This window comes from Juglans regia, chromosome 3, assembly GCF_001411555.2.
Source record: "Juglans regia cultivar Chandler chromosome 3, Walnut 2.0, whole genome shotgun sequence".
Taxonomy (NCBI): domain Eukaryota; kingdom Viridiplantae; phylum Streptophyta; class Magnoliopsida; order Fagales; family Juglandaceae; genus Juglans; species Juglans regia.
Genome location: NC_049903.1, coordinates 17,086,819 through 17,112,046, shown reverse-complemented (window position 1 = coordinate 17,112,046; position 25,228 = coordinate 17,086,819). Strand labels below are relative to the sequence as shown.

Here is a 25,228-nt window from a genome sequence, read left to right as displayed (position 1 = left end):
AAACTACACTATAATGAAATGACATGTTCAAGCTGGTGTAAGTATTTTTTCTGTCATAGGTTGGGCATGCCTGGAAGTTCTCTCAGCTTGAGCATTTAGGCCTCGTTTGTTTTCAGAAAATATCTCATCTCATCTCATCTCATCTAATCATTACAACTTTTCCAACTTCCAATACAAAATAAAATAAACAATTCAACTTTTTCAAATCTTAAAACAAAAATAATATTAAAAAATATATTCTAACAATACTTTATTCAACTTTTTAACTTTAATCTCAACTCATCTACGAAAACAAACGAGCCTAATTACCCAAGGGAAATACTTAATCCCCCTCCACCTGCCAAACTACCACCTATTTTACACTGTAACCTCCAAAATACTGGTTTCAACACCTGGAACCCCAATTCAAAACTTCATTTGCAACGTACACGCTCTAAGTCTTGAAATTTCCGAACTACCCTTCATCTAAACTAATATCTGTAGTTCCCTTGCCCAAAAAGGTAATAAAGCAAGGGCCCTTTGGACTTTTTTTATATAATGGCAATTTGAACATTTCAGGTCCTTGAGGTACACATTACAATTGCAGTTTTAAGTTTGGGTGTTAAGTGCCAAAATTGATAGCTTGGAGGTCAAATTGCAAACGGAACTAAAGGGAGTAATAGTTCAAAAACATTAAGCACTATACATATCTGAGTGAGCTCAGCACAACTGTTTTAATTGAGATGTTAAGTGCGAAATTTGTAGGTTGAAGATCACATTGCAAAAGGGTAAGAGTGTGAAGACGTGGTGTGTGTGTGCGCAAACACATAAAATCTGATTCCTTTTTATTCAGTTGAATAGAACACCGTCAATTATAAAAAAAAAAAAAAAAAAAAAATGACAGTGAAATAACCAATTGTCACTAGCCTTTATGTCGTGCATGCTGCTTATCTAGAGTACCTTGGGTCATTAAAATTTCGATTCAGAAGAGAATTAAGCCATCTTCACGCGGTGCTTATGCAGGTCTTAGAGATGAGATGCAAGCATTTGAGATTAACAAGGTTACATCAAGGAAGACCATTGAGCGCCTTTTAGAGCAATTTGTTGGGATTACAAAAGGCTAGCGTGGCTTGTGGACCAAGGAAAAGTTTGAGCTTAAAGATATTTCTTCATTTAATTTTTTCAAGTCGTAACAGATAGATAAGTGCAGCTTGAAAGGATTGGTTATACAAATAAGAGAAATTCTATTTGTAACCGGCTAGGGGAACTGCGGGGAAACCGCGTCCCACGTGGCCAAATAGAAACGACGACGTTTCTTCTATTCTTCGTCTTCCCCTTCTTCCCCTTTTTTCTCATTTCAGAATCACGGTTACCAACCTCATAGTTCTCACTTCTCCATTTGGATAAACCCCAAAATCATTGAAAATTTTTGCAAAGAACTGCATGATTTTGACAAGAATATCATTACTTTACCACTGCCAATTGATCCATCAAAAGTAAACAACAAGCTTCTTCCAAAATCGCAAACCCAAAATCGCAGCTTTTCTTTTAGACCCAGACCAGACGCGATACTTATTCTAAAAGCGGAGGATAGGAGTTCTGAAATCTGACTTTCTTAATCGCAGACCCAACATTTCAGACCTATCCTCTGCTTTTATACGTTTATTTTCTACTCTTTTTTTGTAGTGCTGAACGGTTTTCGTTTCCATTTCTAGACTTTTTGAGCTCTGGTTCCTTCCGCTTTTCTTCTTTTGGGATTCTTAAATTTCCTTTTCCATGCTTTTCGACACCGTATGGTAAGTTTAATGCTATCAGATCTGTCCGGTGCCTTTCTCGTCTGTACAAACTGACTAGTTGCCGAGAAAACTCAAGTAAAGAAAAAGTAATAATACTTGAGATTTCTCGTTCTGTTGCAACAAAGTTTGATGGTGGAACAATGCTTTTAATTAGTAAAGGTGTTTGTTAACTTCAGTGTGGAACAAAAATAAGTTTGAGATTCGATTTCCGTTATTTTCTTTCTTTCTTCTATTTCTCCCATTTTTCTCGACAATCACTCGGGATAATATTAGATAGTTGGGAGTGATATTTTCTCTAAATATCTGATTACTACCATGAGATCATCAGGAAAAACGAAGAAGCTAAGTTAGGAGCGAAGTATAAATCAAAGGGGATGAATATGAGATGGGAGTGTGAAGTATAAATCAAGTTTTATGGGCAACAATCTGAGTTTCTTCCAGACCAGACGCGATACTTATTCTGAAAGTAAAGGATAGGAGTTCTGAAATCTGACCCAACATCACAGACCCAACATTTCAAAATCACGACTTTCTTGTTCTAAAATCTGACTTTCTTAAAGCCACGTCAGCTGATTCCTCCACGGTTTCACACGCCGGTTGTCCCTAGCATTGTTGGTCACAATTCCCACTTTCCACAATCTCTTCCTTTTTACGTATGGCATCGCCACTCTCCGTAGCAAGAAATGATATAACAGAAAAGCCTCCCATCCCCATCTGGCATTAATAGAGTAGATTCTATTTTCCTTTTTTTTTTTATTATTGTTTTTTACATGAGAACAAAGATTTCATGTGGCATTGTGTGTTGCTGCCTGGTGGCGTTCGGGTGCCATGGAATGTTTTAAGTTGGTTTTGTTTCTTAAGGGGGGAAAGAAGCAAGAAATAATGTAGAGGTTTACAACATCTGCCAGCCTTGTAGGAATTTATATTAATCCATGTATCCTCGCATAGGGTTACTAATGGATGAAAAACCATTCGGTTAAAAGTTTAAAACAGAATAAACGAGGTTCTTTGAGCTTAGAGAGTTGATCATTAATGGTTGTTTGAAAATGCTGAAGAGAGTTGATTAGTCACAGATTGATCTTAGGTTTGGGCAATAATTTCTTTTGTATATTGCCTCTTTCCCAGAATCTATTGATTGTCTCAAGCCACGATCATATGGTCACTGTGAGTTTAGTGAAAAAGTAGTTGTATCACACCTTTGACCTTCTAAACCACAAAAATTCCTTTCTTATCAGAGTTTCGCGGGCTTCACCTATTATTGAAGGAACCAATCATTTGAGAGCTGAGATAAGCCCCGATGAAGTAATCAAGAAAGTTTCATATTTGGTGCAACCTATATGAGTCCGTCTGTGATGTTGTGTGTGCAGGCGTACCGGTGAAAGTTTGGCCCTTCCAAGGAAGAAAATGACTTCTTTTCTCTTCGGCCTTGGGTCGGGCAGCCTTTTGGATGGATGGCTTATAGGAGTGTTGTGATACCCCATATGATATGGATAAGGGTAGGTGGTGTATGGGATCCCACATTGTTCGGAAAGGAGAAGTTCTTGCTCTTTATAAGGTTCCAATGGGGTTCTAATTGTATCATTGACTAGTCCTTTTGGAGTATAGGTCATGTGGTTTGGGCCTTCTATTGGGGCGTTACAAATGGTATCAGAGCCCATCCTAACTAGAAATGTGGGACTTGAATCGTGCCACCTACAATGGACAGGCCCGACGAGGACGTCGGGAATTTAAGGGGGGTAGATTGTAATACCCCATATGATATGGATAAGGGTAGGTAATGTATGGGATCCCACATTGCTTGGGAATGAGAAGTTCTTGCTCTTTATAAGGTTCCAATGGAACTCTAATTGTATCATTGACTAGTCATTTTGGAGTATAGGCCATATGATTTGGGCCTTCCATTGGGGCGTTACAAGTGTAAAATTTAACCGGAAAATTGAACTGGCCCGCACCGGTGGAACTGGTCCAGAACCGGTGCCCTAAGTTTCAAAACCGGCTAGTACTAGTTCGGTTCGATTCTATACTTTTTAAGACCGCACCGGACCAGTCCGGTTCGGTACATACGTTTCTTACGTGCTATTTTATAATAACATTATCTTATATATAATTATAGTTTATATTATTATATATAAAAATTATATATAAAATAATATTATTATAATTTATAACATAAAATTTTAATTTTAAACATGAAAATTTATTTGATCGTATGCTTTAAATATAAAACATATATATTAATAACATTTTATGGCCTACAAATTTGCATTTTATTAAAATTGAAAAATCGGACTAGAATCAGTAAAACCAGAGATATCGGTTTAGGAGGTTAACCGGTGTGTAATCAGTTTTCGAAAATGTAAAATTAGTACATACCGGTTTGGTCCTAAATTTTATCCAAACCAGACCAAACAGGTTATACTCCTAATGACTTATAAGTCACTTTTTTGGGTTGGCTCGCAAATGAAAGGAAAGCGGGGCATGACATTGCCTTGATACATTTCTTACGTGGGTCCTGTTGGGACTTGGGAGTCCCTCTAAGGATACTTGCTCGAGATTCGATCAAGCAAACATCCTTGATAATTTGAAGTCTTGATGTCATTTTATTATAATGGGATCATATTACATCTCCTACATACAAACTTCAGCACTTAACAATATTGTTCATTTGCAAGACTGCATGGGAGCCAAATTTTATCCGATCCATACTGGGAATCCGGACATCAAGGTTGGATAATCGGCCTACCTAGTAGGGACTCATAACCAAATTTGCCTCCCACTCCTTCACCCAGGTGATAACTGATCAGGTTAGCGGGCTAGCTATTTGCTACTTTTTGAAAAGAAAAATAGAAATAAAATTAGAAAAATTAAACTCTAATCTAAACACTCTCATCTTATCTTATCTAATCATTATAACTTTTCTAAATTTTTAAACAAAATATAATAAACAATTTAACTTTTTTAAATCTTAAAATAAAAATAATATTAAAAAAAATATATTTTAATAATATTTTATTTAACTTTTATTTCATATAATCTCAACTAAAGTCATTATCCAAACTTCTCCTAAATCTAAAAAAACAAAAATATGAAGGCAAAAAGGCCATCCTCGAAGGATGGCTTGTGGGTGTGGCCAAGGTCGGTCTGCTCACAAGGTGGCCCTTTCAAGTCCCCCTTTGGGTTGCCTAATCTAGGCTTTCATAAGATGTGGACGATACTGGATACGATCAACATCTGCATTGGGTAGAGTCTTAACTACCTCGAGCAATATTAGGACAGCATTGTGCATTTAAAAACAGCTCTTGGTATAGCTGGAAATTCATATCTACATTCGAGCAAACAATTCTACTCATTTGTAGCATTTTTTAAGGCCTTGTTTGTGTAAAAAAATATTATCAAATATTTCCTTCACAAGCATCACTCAAACACAAAAATATTTTTTTAATTTCAAATCTTCAATTTTTTCATCTAATCATTACAACTTTTTCAAATTTTCAAACAAAACATAAAAAATAAAACATTTTCAAACCCCACCAATTCCTTTCAGACAAGTCTGAGGGGAATTTTTTCTTTATTTCTTTAACCTTTGCTCTGCAAGACTACCCGGCCTTTTTTGTTATGAGCCGAGCAATGGTTTGTCTTCAATTTATGTGGTGTATTGTGATGGTTATGCTTCGCATTGAACGATGTCCCTTCGGTTCTTTCATCATGACCCCGTGTCAAGCAGTCATTTATTCTGCACGTCATGTCGGTAGATACACTCTATGGAAGTCGCAACAATCAATGGATTCTGGTACTTTGGGAGTCATGTGGAGTTATGTTGCCTTGGGAGTTCAAACGTCAATCTCGCCTATATAAGGACCCTTCCTCCCTTGCGAAAGTTCTTTTCACTCATTCTTTCTTTTGTTTTGTTATTTGCGTTCCTTGCTCGCTGCTTGAGTCCTTCGTTCCTTAGTTTTGTTTCCGTTTTCTCCCGAAATGTCTTTACTTTCCTCTTGATCACTCATTGCTCCGAAGAAATCCTTACACCCTTCTGGACAAGTTGGGTTCTAGCGATGCTTGGGCCACTGTTGGCCACGGTGGTGCCACCCTAGAGGAACTCACCGGACTTACATGGCGATCGGTGGTGACTCCTGCCGAAATGAAGTCATTGAGGCTTACAAGGTCCCTTCAAAGGTGGAGTTCGTGGTGCCTTCCTCCACCAAAGGGACAGTGGACTCCGAGGGCTTTGGCACCAAGGTCGCAGTGTACCCTGTCAAGTTCACCTGTAGCCTTAGGTTGCCCTTTTGCCAGCTAGTGCTAGAAGTGTTGGCCTTTTTTGAGTTGGCACCTGCCCAACTTCCTCCCAGCTCGTGGAGGATTCTTGTTTCGTATTGTGTCATTTGGCGTTGTGCATTAAAGGAGGTCGGGTCAGACTTCCTGGACCTCACTCCTGGACCAGCTGGTTCTTCTTCTTGTCGGGCGATAGATGGGAGTTCCCGGTCGGGCAGGCGCTCAAGCGCCGGTTTCTCGTATACGTTATATGGGGCATTGTCGACGGAGACATGAACCGCCGTCCTAAGCCGACCCCGGAGGAGGCACTTAGGCTCAAGATCGTTCGAGCCTAGGTGGAGGCGTACCCAGAAGACATTTCTTCGGAGGCTCTGCTGACCGAGGATAGCCTTCATTGATACCTGGCTCCCCCAACCAACTTGCAGTCCAATGTAGGCTTCCCCATAAACCCGGTCACGTCACGTGCCCGTAGTTGCTCCCCTAGCCCGCCAATAGAGGGGAAAGGAAAGAAGCCCCGAATGGTCTCTCCCTTTAGATCTGATTTTGACAATGTTCCTATTCCCCCCCGGGGTCCGTCCGTTATGGCGCTCGTTATCCAACCCGAACCGCCGGCACCTAAGAAGATGGCAATGATAGCAAAGGCTCCTGAACCGTCGTCGCCCAAGAAGATGCCGTCGGTCCAAGGTGTAGTTGTTGGGCCACTCCATGGACGAGGTTGTTTCCTCCGACGATGTCGAAGTGGCAAGGATTGTTGTTTTGGCCGAGGAGGCAATGACACCCGGTGTAACGCCCGTCCTTGTAGTGGGACTTTTTCTAAAATATTTTTTATAAAAAGGACGACGGGAATTACCGTCCTGTTTAAAACTTTTCACTTGCATCCCCAGGGTTCGAGACTTCACGTTTATAAATAAAATGTGCTTTGATAATAAAAGAGGGTTACAGCGAAAAACATAAATCTTATAATAAAAAGGCCTCTCGTACGTTTAAAACTCGTGCCTAGACTTCCGTGCTCTTCCCCATGGGCCGTGTCTGTCCTGATCGCGCAGTTCCTGTGGGGGAGGGACACGCATAAAAACTAAAATAAGTCGAAAACTCGTAAGCATTACTTCATACGGTTAAAATATAACAACATAGGTTTTCATTCATGCATTCATCATTCGTACATACTATTACGTGCGTGCCTACGTGTCTTGTGTGCGTTCGTTTGAAAACGTCACTGGACGGGACTTTTCTTTCGAAAGGCTTTCCTTTATTTAAAACATGTCCCTCGTCAGTGCCTTCATTTCTTCAAGAGTCGTTGTACGGGGTTTTACTTTAAAAAGGGCTTTCTCGTCGTAAAACGTTTCTTCCGTCAGTACCTTCATTTCTTAAAGAGCCCGTGCTCTTGTGCTCTTGTGCATACATGTGCATTCGTGCGTTCGTGCGTGCGTGCGTACATCCATTCTTTCTTATCGCTTTCATAGGCCAGTACACACAATTACGCCCTTTGTGTTTGGGGTTAGCGGTCTTCTTTTGGACCTGGATTCCGCCCGTGGCCACGGGTTGGGAACCCCTTTTCATAGGGGCAGCACTGGGTGCACTTCCAGCACTACTTACCCGGCATTGCAATCTACCCATTCATCGGTACCCTTTCATTCATGTCATGTGGCCGTTACGTGTCTTCATACATTCATGCTTTTATTTATTTCTTTCTTTCTTTTCATTCATTCGTTCATGTCAGCTCGAATGAGCTAAAGCTTTCATTCAGTTATTTCTTTCATTTAACAGTCCTTTCTTTTTATGAGAAAACATTTCTTTTCGTGAGAAAATATCGTTTGGGGCGTAAGCCCGAAAATGGTCTTTTCGTTTTTCAATTTCATTACAGCTCTATCCTCTCTTTAACAGTTCGTTCGTGGAAAACTTCGTTAAGAACATACATGGGCTTAAGCGTCAGCTTCCGTGGCATCCTATAAGCGTCACCTTGAACGTCGTCAATCATGGCATCCACAAGCGTCACCTCGTGGCGCACATGAGAGCATCGGTTCGTGGGATTCACAAAAGCATCCGCTCTTATGCCTTTCATGCATCTCCATCAGTTTATAGATTTTTCTTAGAAAATACATACAATAGATACAGCGTATAGTCATCCATTCACATGCGTACAATTAATACTTTGGATGCATAAAAAGGGGCTGCCAAGGAGGGGCCGTACATACTTATACTTTTGAACATTTAGCATTTTCTTTCTTAAAACGTCTTTAGTCTTTTCATGAGCATTTTAAAGAAGAAGCGTTTCTTGTATCTTTGAGAACTCTAGAAGAGTATGAACGTAACACTTACCTGGACTCCATGCTACTTGCATGTCATTCAGTCCATTCACGTGCTTGTCAGATGGCAACCTACATGCATACACATAACCTTAGCATCATTCTCTATCTAATGCATAAGTAACTTAAACTATAAATAGAACTACGCTATACTTAGAACATTCTCTTTCTATCCCGTGCACTTAGGTGCCCTTCACTATGTTAAACCCTTCGAGGACCACTTACGGTCACCACAACTTCCAACTCACAGTCTTGTCTCAAGTGCTCATCCACTAAAGTGAACCCCTTATTCACCTTAGGATTAAGACACTAGAACATTCGTCTTACTCTTCTTACAAGCACATTCGACGCATGATTCTGACCGATAGAATCACACATCTTAATCCTAACGATGCATCCGTCACTACCTTCATGCATCTTGGCCCACACTAAATCCTCATTCTCATCCATACAAGACACATGGCTCTGAGCTAACTCTGAGGCTTAAGCACCATGCAACTATGCTCATGACAGATTACCCATTACATATGGTGAATCCGTCCAACACATGTCTCTCACCATGTTACACAGGTACCTTACCCCTTTATCACCTAAGATCAACGTATATAACACGTTGATCACTGGCTCGTAGGGACAAGGGCCATACTCCCATACTAATCTTCTCTTAACCCGGCTAGCATGACTCTTCACGCTACCCGTCCCTTTTGACAGTTCATCCCAACACTTAACACGACAAGACTCCATTCATAACTATGTTTCATGTCACGTTATATAGCCCGAGATTGCTCCAGTGCTACATTGTGACCTTGTCGTGTTACCTAACATTCTACTACATCACTCCTGACTCATCACGAGTACGGTTCCTCACGTACTCTTGTCACATCGTGACATCTCGTCAAGTTCCCGTTACGCCATTTCTACACTTTAACACTTTACCCATCATAAGCATGACTTCCAATAACCACGTCACTTCGTGACGTTGCCCAGTCATGCTTCCGCTGCGTACTCTTACACTTGTTCCACTACTTCACCCATCACAAGCACGACTGTCAGTAGTCGATATCACTTCGTGACATTCCTCAGTCATGCTTCCGCTGCGCACTCTTATACTTGCTCTGATACTTCACGCCTACTCCTGGCCATAAGTCCATCATAGTGACACCTGTCACCTCATACTTCAGGCTACGCTATAACTATTTCGGGACACTGTTCCATAGTTCCCGACACTATCCATCACGTTCCACGCCCATCAATCACATAACCATCCTTATCTCTACGACACGCTACATGGAGTACACTCCACGTATACTCCCTTCATACAAACCACATCACCATTATAGCATACCTGCCATATGGTACATCACTCCATCACATGGAGTACGTTCCACTCGTACTCCCTTTACATATGCTTCATCACCACTATGGCATACACGCCATATGGTACATCGCTATCTCACATGGAGTACACTCCTCGTATATTCTCTTCATACACACTACGACACATCACCACTATGGCATACACGCCATACGGTGTATCTCACCATCTCATGGAGTACATTCCATTTGTACTCCCCACATATACAACACGCCACATCACCACTATGGCATATTCGCCATATGGTGCGTCACTATATCACATGGAGTACACTCCTCATATACTCCCTTCATACATACTACGACACATCACCACTATGGCATACTCGCCATATAGTACGTCTCTCCACTACATAGAATACACTCTGCATATACTCCATGCATGTTACCCCACATCACCACTAGGCATACACGCCATATGGTGCATCTCACCATCTCATGGAGTACATTCCACATGTACTCCCCACATATACAACACACCACATCACCACTATGGCATACACGCCATATGGTGCATCGTCCACCATATTGAGTACATTCCACATGTACTCCTCTTACACGCACTACGCCACTGAGTACACTCCACTTGTACTCATCCCGTTTCACAATATGCCAGTAGGGTATATTTTACATATACTTTCCTTGTCTCACATTACGCCACACATAAAGTACACACAGTGCGTACTATTCCATTCCACACACCACATCACCCTTATGGCATATCCGCCACATGGTGCATTACTCCACCACATAGAGTACACTCCACGTGTACTCCTCACATATACTATACCCCACACAGAGTACACCCATCGTATACTCCCTTCATACATATCACGGCATGTCACCATTATGGCATACCCGCCATATGGTGCATCTCACCATCACATGGAGTACATTCCATTTGTACTCCCTACATATACAACACGCCACATGTACACAGAGTACACTCAGTGTGCATTGTATCCATTCCACATACACCGTGCCACCATTACAGCACATATTCCCCGATCACACTACATGGCACAGTCCACAACACTTCCCATCTACACCCAACACAGTACACTAAACGACACAATGCACCTCCATACAACACAGATAAGCCCAACACTTCATTACAATGCCACAACTCCACAAATACTAACAGCACAGTCCACAACCTAGTCAACTAATCAATATCTAATATAATTAACAAGGGATAGAGGGTTATACCATCGACGGGATAACCCGTGCGTTGCTCGTTGACCGTCATAGCCGATGATGTCGGAAGAGTCGTACGTGGCGACTAACTCACGTACAACAACTGTTTAGGTGTTTGGATAGCTAGGTGTGGTCTTGGAAGGGCTCGTGATGACCTTGTGATGATGACAAGGGGCATAACATGGCGGATCTAGCCATGTACAGTGGCGGTCAATCACATGCAGTGACTGTCCATCACGTGCAGTGGTTATCCACCACATAAAGTGATGGTTTGGGCCTAGAGCTTAGCTAAGGGAGGTGCGGTGAATCTCGTGGTGGCGTCGAGGTGGCGCCACGATGGCTCATGGTGGCCGATCTGGCCATACCGTGGAGGAGAAGTTGTGGGAGAGTGACAGAGAGTGTGCTCTCGTGGGTGGCAGATCGAGGCCAATGGAGGTCGGGTTGGCTTGGTGGCAGCCTGAGGAGGCTGGACATGGCAGTCATCAGCCATGGGTGGTGGCGCATGGTGGTGCACGGCATGCAACCCGTGCGTGAGAGGGGGAGAAGCCGTGAGGTAGAGGAGGGGGTTTCTGGCCATGGGTCACATGGAGGAGCTTGGGGAGGGGCAATGGTGTTGCTAGGCAGCCGTGGGTGCTGCGCACGACGGCACTAGGGGCAACGCACGGTGACGCCGTGCGTGGGTCTCCTTGTGCATGCGTGTGTGCGACGAAGGGGAGGTGGCTGCATAATAGAGGCCAAGCTCACTGGGGAGTGGTGGCCGGTGGTAGAGGAGCTTGCCATGGGAGCGGTGGAGCCATGGGGCGGCGCAAGGCGACGCTATGCGCACAAGCCCGTTCGGGCTGTGTGCTTCCGAAATGGAGAAATGGAGAGCGTGGGAGAGAAAGGCTGGTATGGTTGAGCTCGCCGGAGGGAGAGCAAGCCATTGGTGCCGGCGGTGAGGAAGGGCGACGCACGGCGGCACCGAGCTGAGGCCTTAAGCCATTCGGCGTGGGGTGGTCTGCGTACTGCGTACGCCGAATGAGAGAGGGAGGAGAGAGAGGGTTACGGGGAAATGAGAGGGAAATGAGAGGGGTCTGGGTATTTAACTCAGTCATTTCGTCTGGGGGTCTGCACGACGATCTAACGACGAGGAAATAAAAATACTGATTTGAAGATGCGTAAAACATTAACTTAATTAAAATCACTTAGAGGAATTAAGGTAAATATTATTTTAAACTAACTTTAGTTTATAAAATAGTATTCTTCATCATTAATAGAATGATGAAGTCTCACTTAATATATTTAAAAGGGTTCAACCATTTATTTAATAAAATTTCTCAACATAATTTAAATATCATAATATCTTAAATAATTGAAATCATTTTAATAATAATATTAAAATGATTTCCGGCAATTATAATATTTTTGGAGCTCTTCAATAATATTATGATTGTCGTATTTAAGATCAAATATTAATTCAACAATGATGGAAATACTCCTTATAAATATTTCCAGCATATTTAAAACACTGGGCGTGCTTTAGAAGTCACGCGATATCTTTCGAGACGCTATCATGGTTTGACACGCATAACGTGACTCGCAGTCGGTAGTGAGAAAGGCAGATGATCACATAATCTCTGCCTTCAGGATTTGCTTACGTCATCGAGACGAAACATACGTCAGAAAGAGAGAAGCGTACGTAAGAAGAAGGAGCTGAATATTACACCCGGGGCTCTTGACAAGGGGGAAGGCGAGGAGGTCATCGAGGAAGTTTCAGCTGACCTTTAGACTATAGGTTCAAGTGGGCCACACTGACCGAATCCACAAGATGGAGAGTAGGCTCAAGAGACTTCGCAAGGGTAAAATTTTAACTTGCAAACTTCTCAGACTCTTCATTTGTTTCCTTTCTTGATCTTGATTCTACCTTATGTGACAGGGGTCGGAACGTCTGGCAGCCTTCGTTGTGGATGACTGAGAAGAGGTGATGAGTGAGAACCGGGCACTTCGTTCACTTGTGCAGTTGGCCCTAGATTGTGCAGCGAAAGAGTGGAAGCATAAGTAAGATCCCAGCACGAAGTCGGCGCTCTTTGCATTAAGGCCTCACTCGCTTCCGAGGTGAGGCAGGTGGTGCAGCAGTCTCTCAACACCTGCCAATTGGAGCTTGAGCAGTTGTAGGCCAAGAACCAGGAGTTGCACCAACAGCGGGACTCTGACAGCCGGACAAACAAGTGGCTGACGAGGATGGTTAAAGGCGTCAATGAATCTCTAACGAAGAAGAGGAAAGCCCTGGAGGAGGAAAGGAAGTGAAGGATATAAGTAGAGGCCGCCCAGGAAGAAACCAAGTGGGTTCTAGAAGCTTGTGAGGCTACTATCTGTAGTTTGTAGGGAGGAGTTGTCATATGCCCGTGGTGTTCGTGATGATGCATGGGGCTTCGGTTATAATGACGGCTTAGAGCAGATGAAGACTCACATTTTTCAGAACCCCCAATTCGACCTAAGGGTCTTGTGTGTGGGGAATTTTCCTCCACATCTGGAGTCTCTAAAGTGGGGTGCTCTTCTCAGGAAGGTCTAGTTTCGAGCGCCCTCAGTGATGACCTTGCGAGGAATGATCCGGCCCACTAAGGGCTGATCTTCTTGCTCTTCTCTATTCTAGTTGTCTTAGGCCTATTTTCGACGACTTTTTTCAAGCAGATCTTCTTGCTCTTCACTACAGTTTTGGCCCCTGCACTCCCCTTCAAGGCTTTTTCTGGGCTGATCTCTTAGGGCCCGTTTGTTTTTAGAGATGAGATGAGATGAGATTTATGTGAATAGTATTGAGATATATTGAGTATAAATGAGATAAGATAAGATGAGATAAAATTGTGTTTGTTTATAGAGATGAGATGAGATTAGTTGGACTTTTTTGTACTAAGAATTGATTGCCGTGGGACCCACAACTAATAATATTATTTTTAAACAAAAGTCAGCCGCCCAAATGCTAGCAACCCGCGCATGAACAGTAAATCCGGAATGTGAGATTCTGCTAGCGTTGTCAAGTGCCCAATTGCGACATTCATGTTCATTTTTATTTCCCACACACGCATGCATGCTTGCTTTATTAAACCCAGGTTGTAATAATTTATGACCCACCTTATCAAATATTGAATTTAGTTTGGTGGAATTTTTTGTAATGTAGGGAAAAAAAAACAGCAGTTTTTTATAAAATAATATGCAAAAATCTGGAACTATGCAGTACCTATTTTATCAAATATTTGTCTCACTCATTCCTAATATTTTAATATTATTTTTGTCATTCATTGTTACTACAGCAGACATTCGTTAAAAACAAAAAAAAAATATTAAAATAAATGTGATGCATGGCTAAGAAAGAATTTATTATTTTTAATATTTAAAGGTATTTCAGCAATTTTTGATATACATTAACACGTGTGTTAATAAAGGAAGCTTCGGCAAACCTATTTTAATTTGAACGAAGATTAAAAACACTAATCATTTGGAATGGACCAAATAAATAAACAAAAAAATAACCAAATCCAATATTATAATTCATCTACCATTTGCCATTAAATAAATAATATGTCCACCATGATCAAATGTTTAGCAATCCACATCGAGAATTATATCATGTTTAAATTCACATCTCCCATAAAATACATCCTGTTCTCGAAGATAAGGACACGTGCAATCACAACAAAAAAATATCAGTATTAAATATACGCATAGATGCCTTAAATAACACCATCAATGGCCACCCCTTGCTTCCCACATAGCAATGGCAATATCATCTCTAATTGCACTCATATTGTTTTGGGCCTCAGTTGACAAGTCTATATGACCAGGTGAGGATCCCCCGTCACCAACCGCAGTCTCAATAACTGGTAGATGCATCGTACTCCACATCTGAAATATCCAGTCATCGGGGGTGACCGTTCTAATATAGTTGTGCAGTGCACAGCACGCTGTAATAATAAGTCATTGCCTCCCAACTGAATATGGAGGCATGTTGGAGAGAATGGTGAATCGTTCTTTTATAATACCAAATGTTCGTTCTACAATATTACGAACTGTTGAGTGACGATAATTAAAATAATCTTTATACCCATGAAAACCTCTGTCATTGTGACGATCACTCCGGTGATAACGTTCTCTTGGATAGGGGGCAGCAATCCCGTAGTGCATGGATAAGCTGAATCCACAAGATAATACTGACCTGAGCGTCAATTTATTTTCAAAGCACAAACTTCAATTAATATAACAACAATCACAAAGAAAGTTCCAACTTCATAATATTTGACAAAGTTGTTTGGAAAAAAAATATTACCTTCTGGTGGCCATGGAAAACGGGCTTCTGGATCACTGGCAGCATGGTGGAACACACGTGCATCATGCGCGGATCCCTCCCATCCAGTGTAAACAAATATAAACTTCATATCGAAATCAACTATTGCCAACACATTTTGGGCAACTCTACCCAACCGATTTCTATATGCCTCGCGCAACTCAGCTGGGACAACAGCTGGTATCATCGTACCGTCCATCGCGCCAATGCAACCCTATAATATCAACAAATCAATCCCAACTGCCTAACACAACCAACTAATGCTAATAATACTATTGTTACATGTTTTGTTGTAAAACAAAGTTTGAATTTATAAAATTACCTGAAATCAAGGATAATTACGATTGTTGCTTGAAATATAAGGGTGCACGCTGTTCCTTGGAGTTGGCACAATCAAATGCCTCCCAACCTCACATAATGCATTAATGACTTTTCTAACGTTTTTATTGATTGTTTGCGTCGAATGTTGAAACATGTCCCCAACAATTCGCTGGCCTTCCGCATGGCCCACAAGAAGACAAAACATACCCACAGCTTCCTCTACCGTCACTTCTCTTCTAGAATCACGTACCAAGTGATTGGTACGTAACAATCCGCATAAACAGCGGAATGTAGGTACCTCCATACGAAACATAATCTTGCAATTATCTGGATGGCCATTTAGAATTCCTAATATATATTGATGCCCTCGGAGGCCGATATTATGTTGTGGCCTTGGGGGATTCCTTCGCTGTCGGTGGGACAGTATCCTAATAATATTCATGATATCTATGGGCTCCATCGGATCATCACTATCACTCTCGTCGGTCCAAGAATTGTTATGCGCCATTCTCTACTATATGATGTCGAACTAGTCTAAAAAGTCAAGACAAGTTCAGGAATAGACCAACAGAAGGGACCTATAGCATTGTTAAGTATTTTTCATGAGTGTATGTTTCCATTATAGAGAAGAAACCAAGAAGCTCAATATATGCAAAGAACCATGCATAGTTAATGGATTCTTAATGATATCCCATATCTGTAATTTTCATGTAAATTGAACTTACATTATTATTTCAGCAAAACATAGAAAATATATGCTTGAAAATATATTTATAAATTCTTATGAATATAGTATATATATATTCTATATTAGTTCAGTAAAGACATGTTAGTCGATGTCTTTGTGTCTACTATTCATACTAACTTGAGAGTATATATATATTCTAAACTAGTTCAGCAAAGATATGTGTGCCCAGTGTGACTGTATTTTCACCTGAGAGGAGAAAGAGAGGCTATAATTAATGTTCCATTGTCCTGCTTCAATTCTTCTACCTTTTTAACGTCTTTTCCAAACTCAAATGTGTATTATTTTGTGTGACATGGACCGACAGGTGAGTGTGATAGAAAAGAGAGGTTCTTTAGCCTTAAAAGACTCTGGGAATGATGCAAAGATTAATATGACATTTCACTATTGCTAACTTCCTGCATTTTATTAATTACTCTGAGAGGAAAGAATAATATATAAATAATTAAAAAAAAAGAATATATATATATATATATATTCAATTGAAACGGGACCAATAATTTCACTCTTTTAAGTAATAAATGTCTACTCTATCGCCTAACATCAAAGAATGGTTTGTAATGAAAATTAAGAGACTCATATAGCTAGCATAGCCCTAGAAATTAGTAGCCCCGTAGAAGTAGTAGTGTAATTTAAGGACGCACTTTCATATGGCATCCTTGATCATTAAATAAATTTAATAATATTTGTTATTATTTGTTAATACATGATAATAGTAAAATACATTATCATGTATCATTACTCCCAAATTAGTTTGATATCTTATAAAACTGTGTTTAAAAAGAAAAACAAAAAGAAAAAAAATGGAAAAAAAGTGCCTTGAGTTTCTCATGTCTGTAGATGTTATCCATGTCCATGAGAATTCTGGTATTAAAACAAGTGTCTTGAGTTCCTTCATTTGCAGGTAGAAGTGGTGGGTTGGCATATTCTAGAAGAAGGAAGTGGATTTAATGGTGACAAATTTCTCAAATTTCTAGAAGAAGGAAGTGGGTTGGCATACTCGGTGAGTGAATACCTACAGCTGCATATTCACACTGCAATTACAACCATATTTCCATAAGGTGTCTATTAATAGTTTAAGTGAAAACAGTCCACTTGCACTAGTTTTTCCAGAAACAAACTAATATATGCTATATATATATATATATATATATATATATATATATATATATAGCATTGGTCCAATCACCTAGTTAATATAATTAATATACATCTTATTCAAAGTAAGATGCAGTGTAAACAATATATTAAAGACATCGTATTCAGCAATATATATGGAATATATTTAATCACAATAACCAACACAAATATATATATATATATATATATATATATATGCACAAGCTAAACATGTTCCTATGGACAAGTTGTTTGCAATAACATCACAATAACAAATCAGCAGCTCCAACAGCCAGTTTTAAAACACAGTAATCTGTAACCATGTCAATCTTTAATTAAAAACATGTAATAATGGTCCTACCACATAATGAACCAACCAAATATTTCAACTTAAAGAGTATTTAAATAGTGTTAAAATATTTAACATCAAAATTTCTGGGCTTTTTCCTTCCATCCATTCCTCGACAAGTGGGGTATAAAGGGGATGATATCCCTCATAACAGAAATATTAAAGTTTGAGAGGAAGCATAACCTAGGGGGCAGCAACCAAGACCTTTGGGGCGTCGAGTAGATGCCTTTGTGAAAAGTTGATCACGTTCACAACAACCTACAGCTGGTCATTGGGAAGAGCACAAAATCAGACATAAATTCAAGAGGCAGGAACAAAATGATATAAACAAACTCAATAACATTAGGAAAAAACCATCAACACAATTTTGTTGATCTACCCAACACATAAGACAATACTATTAATAACCAAAGCATCATTCCGCAACATCACAACTAGATTTGAATTAAAAAAAGTGCATGGACCTGGTCCAAAGATATCCATCAAACGAACAAATGTTAACAAGTATTTAGCAAACTCAAATTACATAATGCCGATAAAAAATTACAACGAAGCAAAGCTACTAATCAACCACTCAAGACATCCTACTCACTAATCAACTATGCATAGTTCGATCACTCAACTATGCGATGCCCACGCGTGCCTATGCGCATCATCCAATACCAAAAATCCTCGTTGTGCCATAGGATTCATTAAGCGATCAAACGCACGAGAGAAAACATCGGGAGGCAGTGGGGGTTGAAGTGCTTGTAACAAGGCCACACAGTGGGAAAAAGAATCGAAACCGTCATCACTTTCCATGCAATGTGCGGAGGTCCTACTCCGCTTTTCCCCTGACGCTTCTCCTCTGCCCTCGTAACATTTTCGACATGCCTCGTAGGAACGCGTGATCACTGCAACCATGTTCGATATCTCTTCGTCATGCTGGTTGCGTTGCCCTCCCTTCTGACGTCGTCGGGACGAGTGAGTCGATGGTGTCTCAATGTCCATGGAAAACTAGGACGGGCCATTAAAGACAAAATCAGAGTTCCCTTGGGTGCCAAGTGCTGGGCCCCGATGGCGCATCTCAACATCAAGACGCTCCTCCTCGTCGGAAGATGGTGGTGGTTGGGTGGACGCGTGGTGGAGTGTACCGGTGGCAACAGCAGCGCCAAAAATGGTACAAATGTCTGCATATCGTGGGCAACCCGAGGTACGAAACTTCTTTACTTGTGGCTTGGCCTGGATAAGGAATTTTAAATTCAACATATTAGGGAGGGATTACCGCGGGAAATAGTGAAATATAATAAAGGGATAATTTTCGTAATATGAAAATATGGCATGCTTAGAGAAGTATTACCCTAATGGCATTTGCCCAGTATTCATCGCTCCCTATAACCGTTTTCGTATCGGGGTCCCATCCCATACCAGTTTGGTGCATGAGGTCCGTGAAAAGTCGTTGCATCATCTTAAGCCAATGTATTTTCCCCTTGATTTGGCTCGCTTCATACGTCCTTACGCCCACTACCGTAAGACGTGCAGCATAGGAAGCATGGTCCCTAGAAGTGATCTTCCCAGCCCTCAATGCACCATTAAGGGCGTTCGCTAACATCATGTCAATGAAGACATCCTCCATTCCATCCGCCCGAATCATTGGATCAACGTGTGGAATGTCGGTATCGGGGTCCATTTGAAAATGCTAATAATATGATATTTCAATCCAAAGACATTTATATCATATGGCGAAATAAATGATAAAATGAAATCCAAATTGTTTAATTTAGAAGTGGGTCATACCTGCCGAGGGTGAGGTAATCGAGAGGAGCGTAGGTAGTAACGCTAACAAATTAAAAATGTTGTTAAAAACAGTTTGTTGCCAATATGGAATCCAAAATAAAGACGTGTGCGTCCAAAACATTTTCACGTGATCATATACGAGCTTGACATATATTACCCACATAATCAACCCAAGATGTTCTATAATATTATTTTTATTATTACATACTAAAATGAGATGAGAATGTGACTAATATAGTACACACAAGTGATTTTTTTTTTTCTCCCAAATGGGTATGTAGAAAGACCGATTCCTTTCAACTAGTTGATAGACAATATGAATAATGGAAACTGGTTGATAGACAATATGATTTTGACTTATTAGCACAGAATAATGAGAGTAGATTATATAACTTTATATTTTACATATCGAAATAATTTCTAGTACTAGATCATTTTCTTGCTCAATAATTTATTATTATATTAAAAAACCAATGAGAGTGACAAAAGGATGAGACAAGTCTCATCAAATTGCTTTTTAAGAATTGGTAGAAGCTCTTTCTGAAGAAGAGCTGAAACAATTCGGAGAAGTTATTTTGGTAGTTGTTAATTGCAAAAGAAAACGGGGGAGTGGTTATTTTAAAACCCTCATGGTAAAAGGGTCCATAGATTAATTTTTTGCTAGTAGAGGAGCATTATTCTTGTTGTTTCCTGATATCATCATCATCATCATAATATCTGCTAAGCAAGCATTAATTGCTTCAAAAGCTTATTCTATTGGACTGTTGCATGAAAAATAGTATGTAAGAACTCCCCCCCCCCTGCGGTTTGAATATTACAACCAAGTGCATACTAGTCAAATTTCTGGATACTGCTTTTTCTTGTAACCAAGTTTTTAATAATGGTAATTTGTATTAGAGCAGGTGCTTTTGTATTATAGTATTGGGGCCTGCCTAAAAAAGGTTTTAGGGTACGAAATCTTTCTGAATATATTTCCCCACTCTGGTGGGGTCCTCATGAAGTGTCATTCAGCAATTTTTTCCTGTCTTTGTTTCAAGCTATTTGGAAATACAACTGCATTCTTTTTCAAATATTACATCCTGCCTCATATACATTTTTTCTATTTCCAGTAAGTTATAATGGTGAAAACAACCATGTTTGATTTTGTTTCTCTCCCTTTTTTTTATTCTTTATGAAGAAAGAAATCATATTGATTTCGGAAGCAATATGTTTTTATAAGCCATTGCAACTTCACTTACAAAGTTTACATTTCCTTCTACAGTTTCATGTTCTACCATTTTAACTTCTAACACACAAGGAGTCTCAAACCCAAAACAGTCAACAACCACTAATCGATCCACAGCCACAAACAAATCAGTCCCAAAGCATCAATCACCAACAAAAATGCAGTTCATTTGCACAAATTATTGATATAAAAAAATAAATCTTAGAGGGGACCAACCGCAAGCTCACCTGGTATGATCTCGTTCTCGGACCCGTGCTGCCCTTGGAGACGATGGTGAGGGAGCGTTTATGGCAGTGGTTTTTGAGAGCTAAACCCAGGTTGCAGCATCGAACCGTGGTGGACGAGCGGGGGGTTTTGGCAGCTTTCGGCATTTTCCTATATGTAGGGCGATTGGAGCAATGAAAGGGGAGAATAGGATTTCGCAGCAATCAGTTTAGTGATGGGTGGGGGAATAGGGGAGATTCACACGGCAGCTGCAGATTGGACACAGAGTCCGATTTTTCTTGGAGATGAGCCTTCTCGGGATGTCGATTGGAAGGCAATCAGCTTGGCGAGGATGAGTGACTGCAGGCGAGGGATGAACCGAAATCAGTTATGAATGAATAGCAAAGGGAATCGAAATCTTGAGATGGGATGGCCATTTTCAAAGATTCGCACGGCTTGAAGTTGGAAATGGGCTTACGAGATAGAGGAGAGAGAGCGTTCGAATCACGGGAGAGAGGAGACAGAGCATGTGAGATTCGCACGGATGTGAGATGGAAACCAGTCAACAGTGTTGAGATAGGAGAGAACGGCTGAGATGAAAACTTTGGGATAAAATTGTGTTTGTTTTCGGGAACCCATCTAATCGTATGAAAACTGGTTTTAGGCTTTCAAAGTTTTCGGATTATCTCCAAAAACAAACGGGGCCTTACTCTTCTCTGTTGTTGTTGTCCCAGACCTCCGCTTCCACTTCTAGCTATTGCCATCTTGCTTATTGAACTCCCCTCGTTCTTGTCCTTTTGCTTATTGAGCTCCCCTTGTTCTCGCCTTTTTGTTTATCGAGGTCTCCTCATTCTCGACCTATTGCTTATTGAGCTGTCCTTTGAGGCCATTCCTACCCGTCAACTTCACCTCATCCAACAGTTTCTCATACCTCTCCTCGGTTGGCAGATGGTTTCAGGTGGCTCCTGGATGATTGTTATCACCGTACGACTCAATTAGTTGTCTCATCACATCCCTGTTATTTTTTTAAAGGTAACCTCGGGCGTTATCGACAGGTCATAGTGATGGAGATTTCTGTCTGCCACTTTCATGAAATATGATTTGATCGAGCTTGATTGTGATGAGTAGCCTTGCATTGTATCTGGCTCCCAGCTGCTCTACAATCTCATGTTGTAACTTGTTCCTTATAGCTCTGCAGTTTTATGTTGTAACTTGCTCCTTGTAGCTCTGCGGTTTTCTGTTGTAACTTGTTCTTTGTAACTCTCAATGATTTATAAAATTACCCTTTGTTGACTGTATCCGGTTGTCTTTTTGCATTTTTTTTTTTTTTTGGTGGCCGGCCTGGGGAGTTTGGCCGCGAGGATACGGTCCACCTCGTCAGTGCCCAGTCCAAGCCTGACGACCTCGCCAACCTGCGGCCTTCCTGTTCGTGCCCTTTTCGTCGGCCTTTATTGTGTAGTCGTTCTCCTGGGGCCTTAGTGACTTTGTTTAAATAGGTCGGTGTTCTCCGCATCCTCTTCTAGCATAGATATGTTCTTCGGGTAGCCACGAGCTAGTCCCACTCTTCACCGCGGGGAGTTAAGTAGGCCTTGAGCCCGGTTTGCCTCCTTGGTCCGTGGAGAGGTAAGTTGTCTGGGCAGTTTGGAACTATACCCGTCTTCCTCCATCAACATAGATATGTTCTTCGAGTAACCATAGGGCTAAACCCGCTCTCCACCGCGAAAAGTCAAGACGACCTTGGGCTTGACTTTCCTACTTGGTCCACGGGGAGGTAAGTTGTCCGGGTAGTTTGGAACTGTACACGTCTTCCTCCATTAGCATAGATATGTTCTTCGGGTAGCCGTGAGGCTAATCCCGCTCTCCGCCGCGAGGAGTCAAGACTGCATTGAGCCTGGCTTGCCTCCTTGGTCCGCAGGGAGATAAGTTGTCCAGGCAGTTTGGAACTGTACCTGTATTCCTCCATTAGCATTTTGTATCTGTCCTGGGCCCCTTGGCCTATGTCGTACTGTGCTTGTCATTTTCTGCCACACCACTTTTGTGTGTTGTCATTGCCCTTGTTAATGATGTTCGTGCCTTTCACTTCGTTATTTGGGCGGTCCATAGACTCAACCTGCTTTCCGTCAGGGAGAGGTCAAAATGCCTCATGCCAAACCACCTCTTTGTCCTCCTAGAAGGTAATTCGGACAGCAATGTTGCTGGTCCACTCATTCACCGTAGTGGGGCTCGGGGTAAGTATTCAGGCAGCCTCAAGGCTAAACCCACTCTCCTTCATTGGAGGGCAAGATGGCCTTTGGCTCATTCTGTCCCTTTGTTCCCAGTGGGAGGTGGGTTGTTTGGGCTGTCTGTACCTAGACTCGCTCCTGCCCGTTAACACCACAGGAAAGGATAAGTTTGGATCAGGCTGGCGCTGATCCCACACTCTGTCGTAACGGAGGTCTGGGGTAAGTTATTCGAGTAGCTGTGAGGCTGATCCCACTCTCCACTACAGAAGGGATAAGGCAATATTTAGGCCTACATTTCTTTATGATATCCCACAATGAGGTAAATTGTTCGGGCAGTTTGTTACTGAACCCGCTCCCACCCGTTGACACTTACGAGGGAGGTAAATTTTCCTTCGAACAACTGAGAAATGACCCGCACTCCATCGCGGGAGGGATAAGACAACTTTTAGGCTTACATTTCCCTCTAGTGCCCTGTAGGGAGGTAATTTGGACAGCAATGTTGTTGGTCCGCTCATTTGCCGTGATGGGGGTCGGGGTAAGTTATTCAGGTCGCCAGAGGGCTGGTCCCGCTCTCTCGGATGAGGAGGTTAAGCTACATGCTCACCTATCATCCTTCGATTGGAGGTAAGTTGTTCGAGTAGTTTGAAACTAGACCCGCTCCCGCCCGTTGACATTGCATGGAATGGTAAGTTTGGATCAGGCTGGCACCGATCCCATACTTCCTCACAATGGAGATCAGGGTAATTCATTCGGGTAGCCGTAGGGCTAGTCCTGCTCTCCACTGCAGGAAGGATAAGGCAACGTTTAGGCCTACAGTTTCCTATGGTATCCCGTAAGGAAGTAAGTTGTTTGAATAGTCTGTTACTAAATCCGCTTCAGCATGTTGACGCTTAATGAGGAAGGTAAGTTTTTATTTTTGGTTGGCCAAGGGCCAGCCCCACTCGGTCGCAAGAGGGATAAGGCAACCTTTAGGCCTACCTTTCCCTCTAATGCCCCGCGGGGAAGTAAGTTGTTTGATGGAGACGTTGTTAATTTTGCCGATGTAGATAACATTGACGGAGTCAACTTTGCTGATGGAAACTAGTTGATTTTGCCGGTGGAGAGCTCATTGGTGGGTTACGATATGTTCTTGAAATTTTTCATTGAAATACAACACTTCTTTCATTAGTTACTATAAGTGTGCATGGAAATATGTAAATCTACGACAATGAATTAGCTTAGCAATAGAATTTTCATAGATGTTTGGCGTTCCAGGGATGTGGCAACTCGTTTGAGAATCTCGAAGACAGTAGGAGCCTAGGCGTTTTGTGCCTGTGACCACGTAGGGGCCCTCCCATCGAGAGCCTAGCTTTCCTTTGTCTCGTGTTGTGGTTCCCATCTCTTTGAGTACTAAGTCCCTGACCTTGAACGTTCTCGAGCGCACACACTTATTGAAGCATCTCTCGACTCTTCTTTTGTTGGTCGCGATTCTTATTTCGACTTCTAGTCTAACTTCCTCCAATAAATCCAGTCGTTCTTCTAGCCGCCTATCGTTGGACTCTTGTTTGAAGTGCTGAATCATGTAGGTGGTGATTTCGATCTCTATTGGTAGTATCGCCTCGTGGCCGTATGTGAGGGTAAAGGGTTTCTCCAGTCGACATTTTCACTGTGACTCAGTAGGCCCATAGGACGGCAGAGAGCTCTTCTACCCACGCCCCATTTCTGTTGTCGAGCCGTTTCTTGAGCATTCACATTAGTTTTTGTTGGTCGCCGCAACTTACCCATTAAACTAGGGGTGTTCTAGGGACAAGTATCGAAACTCGATCTCAAATTCCTGGCACCAATTGCGGTAGTGATCGGAATCGATTTGCCTCCCGTTATCTGATATGATGGTATGCGGGATGCCAAACCTGCAAACTATCGTCGTCCATAGGAACTGCGTGATGTTGTTTGACGTGATGATTGTTAAGGTCTCGGTCTCAACCCACTTGGTGAAGTAGTCCATAGCCACCACCACAAACTTGACTCCTCCTTTGTTTGGGGGAAGTG

At 41.6% G+C, this 25,228-nt stretch overlaps 1 protein-coding gene across 1 annotated transcript in view; it reads left to right on the top strand.

Moving 5' to 3' along the window:
• LOC108982521 (exopolyphosphatase PRUNE1-like) overlaps positions 1–1,331 on the top strand; it is a 36,872-nt gene extending 35,541 nt beyond the window's left edge. The window contains exon 13 of the mRNA XM_018953924.2: positions 1,003–1,331. Coding sequence (XP_018809469.2) covers positions 1,003–1,103 — 101 coding nt within the window. The 3' untranslated portion in view covers positions 1,104–1,331. The remainder of the gene's footprint in view (positions 1–1,002) is intronic.
• Positions 1,332–25,228: the final 23,897 nt, after the last annotated feature.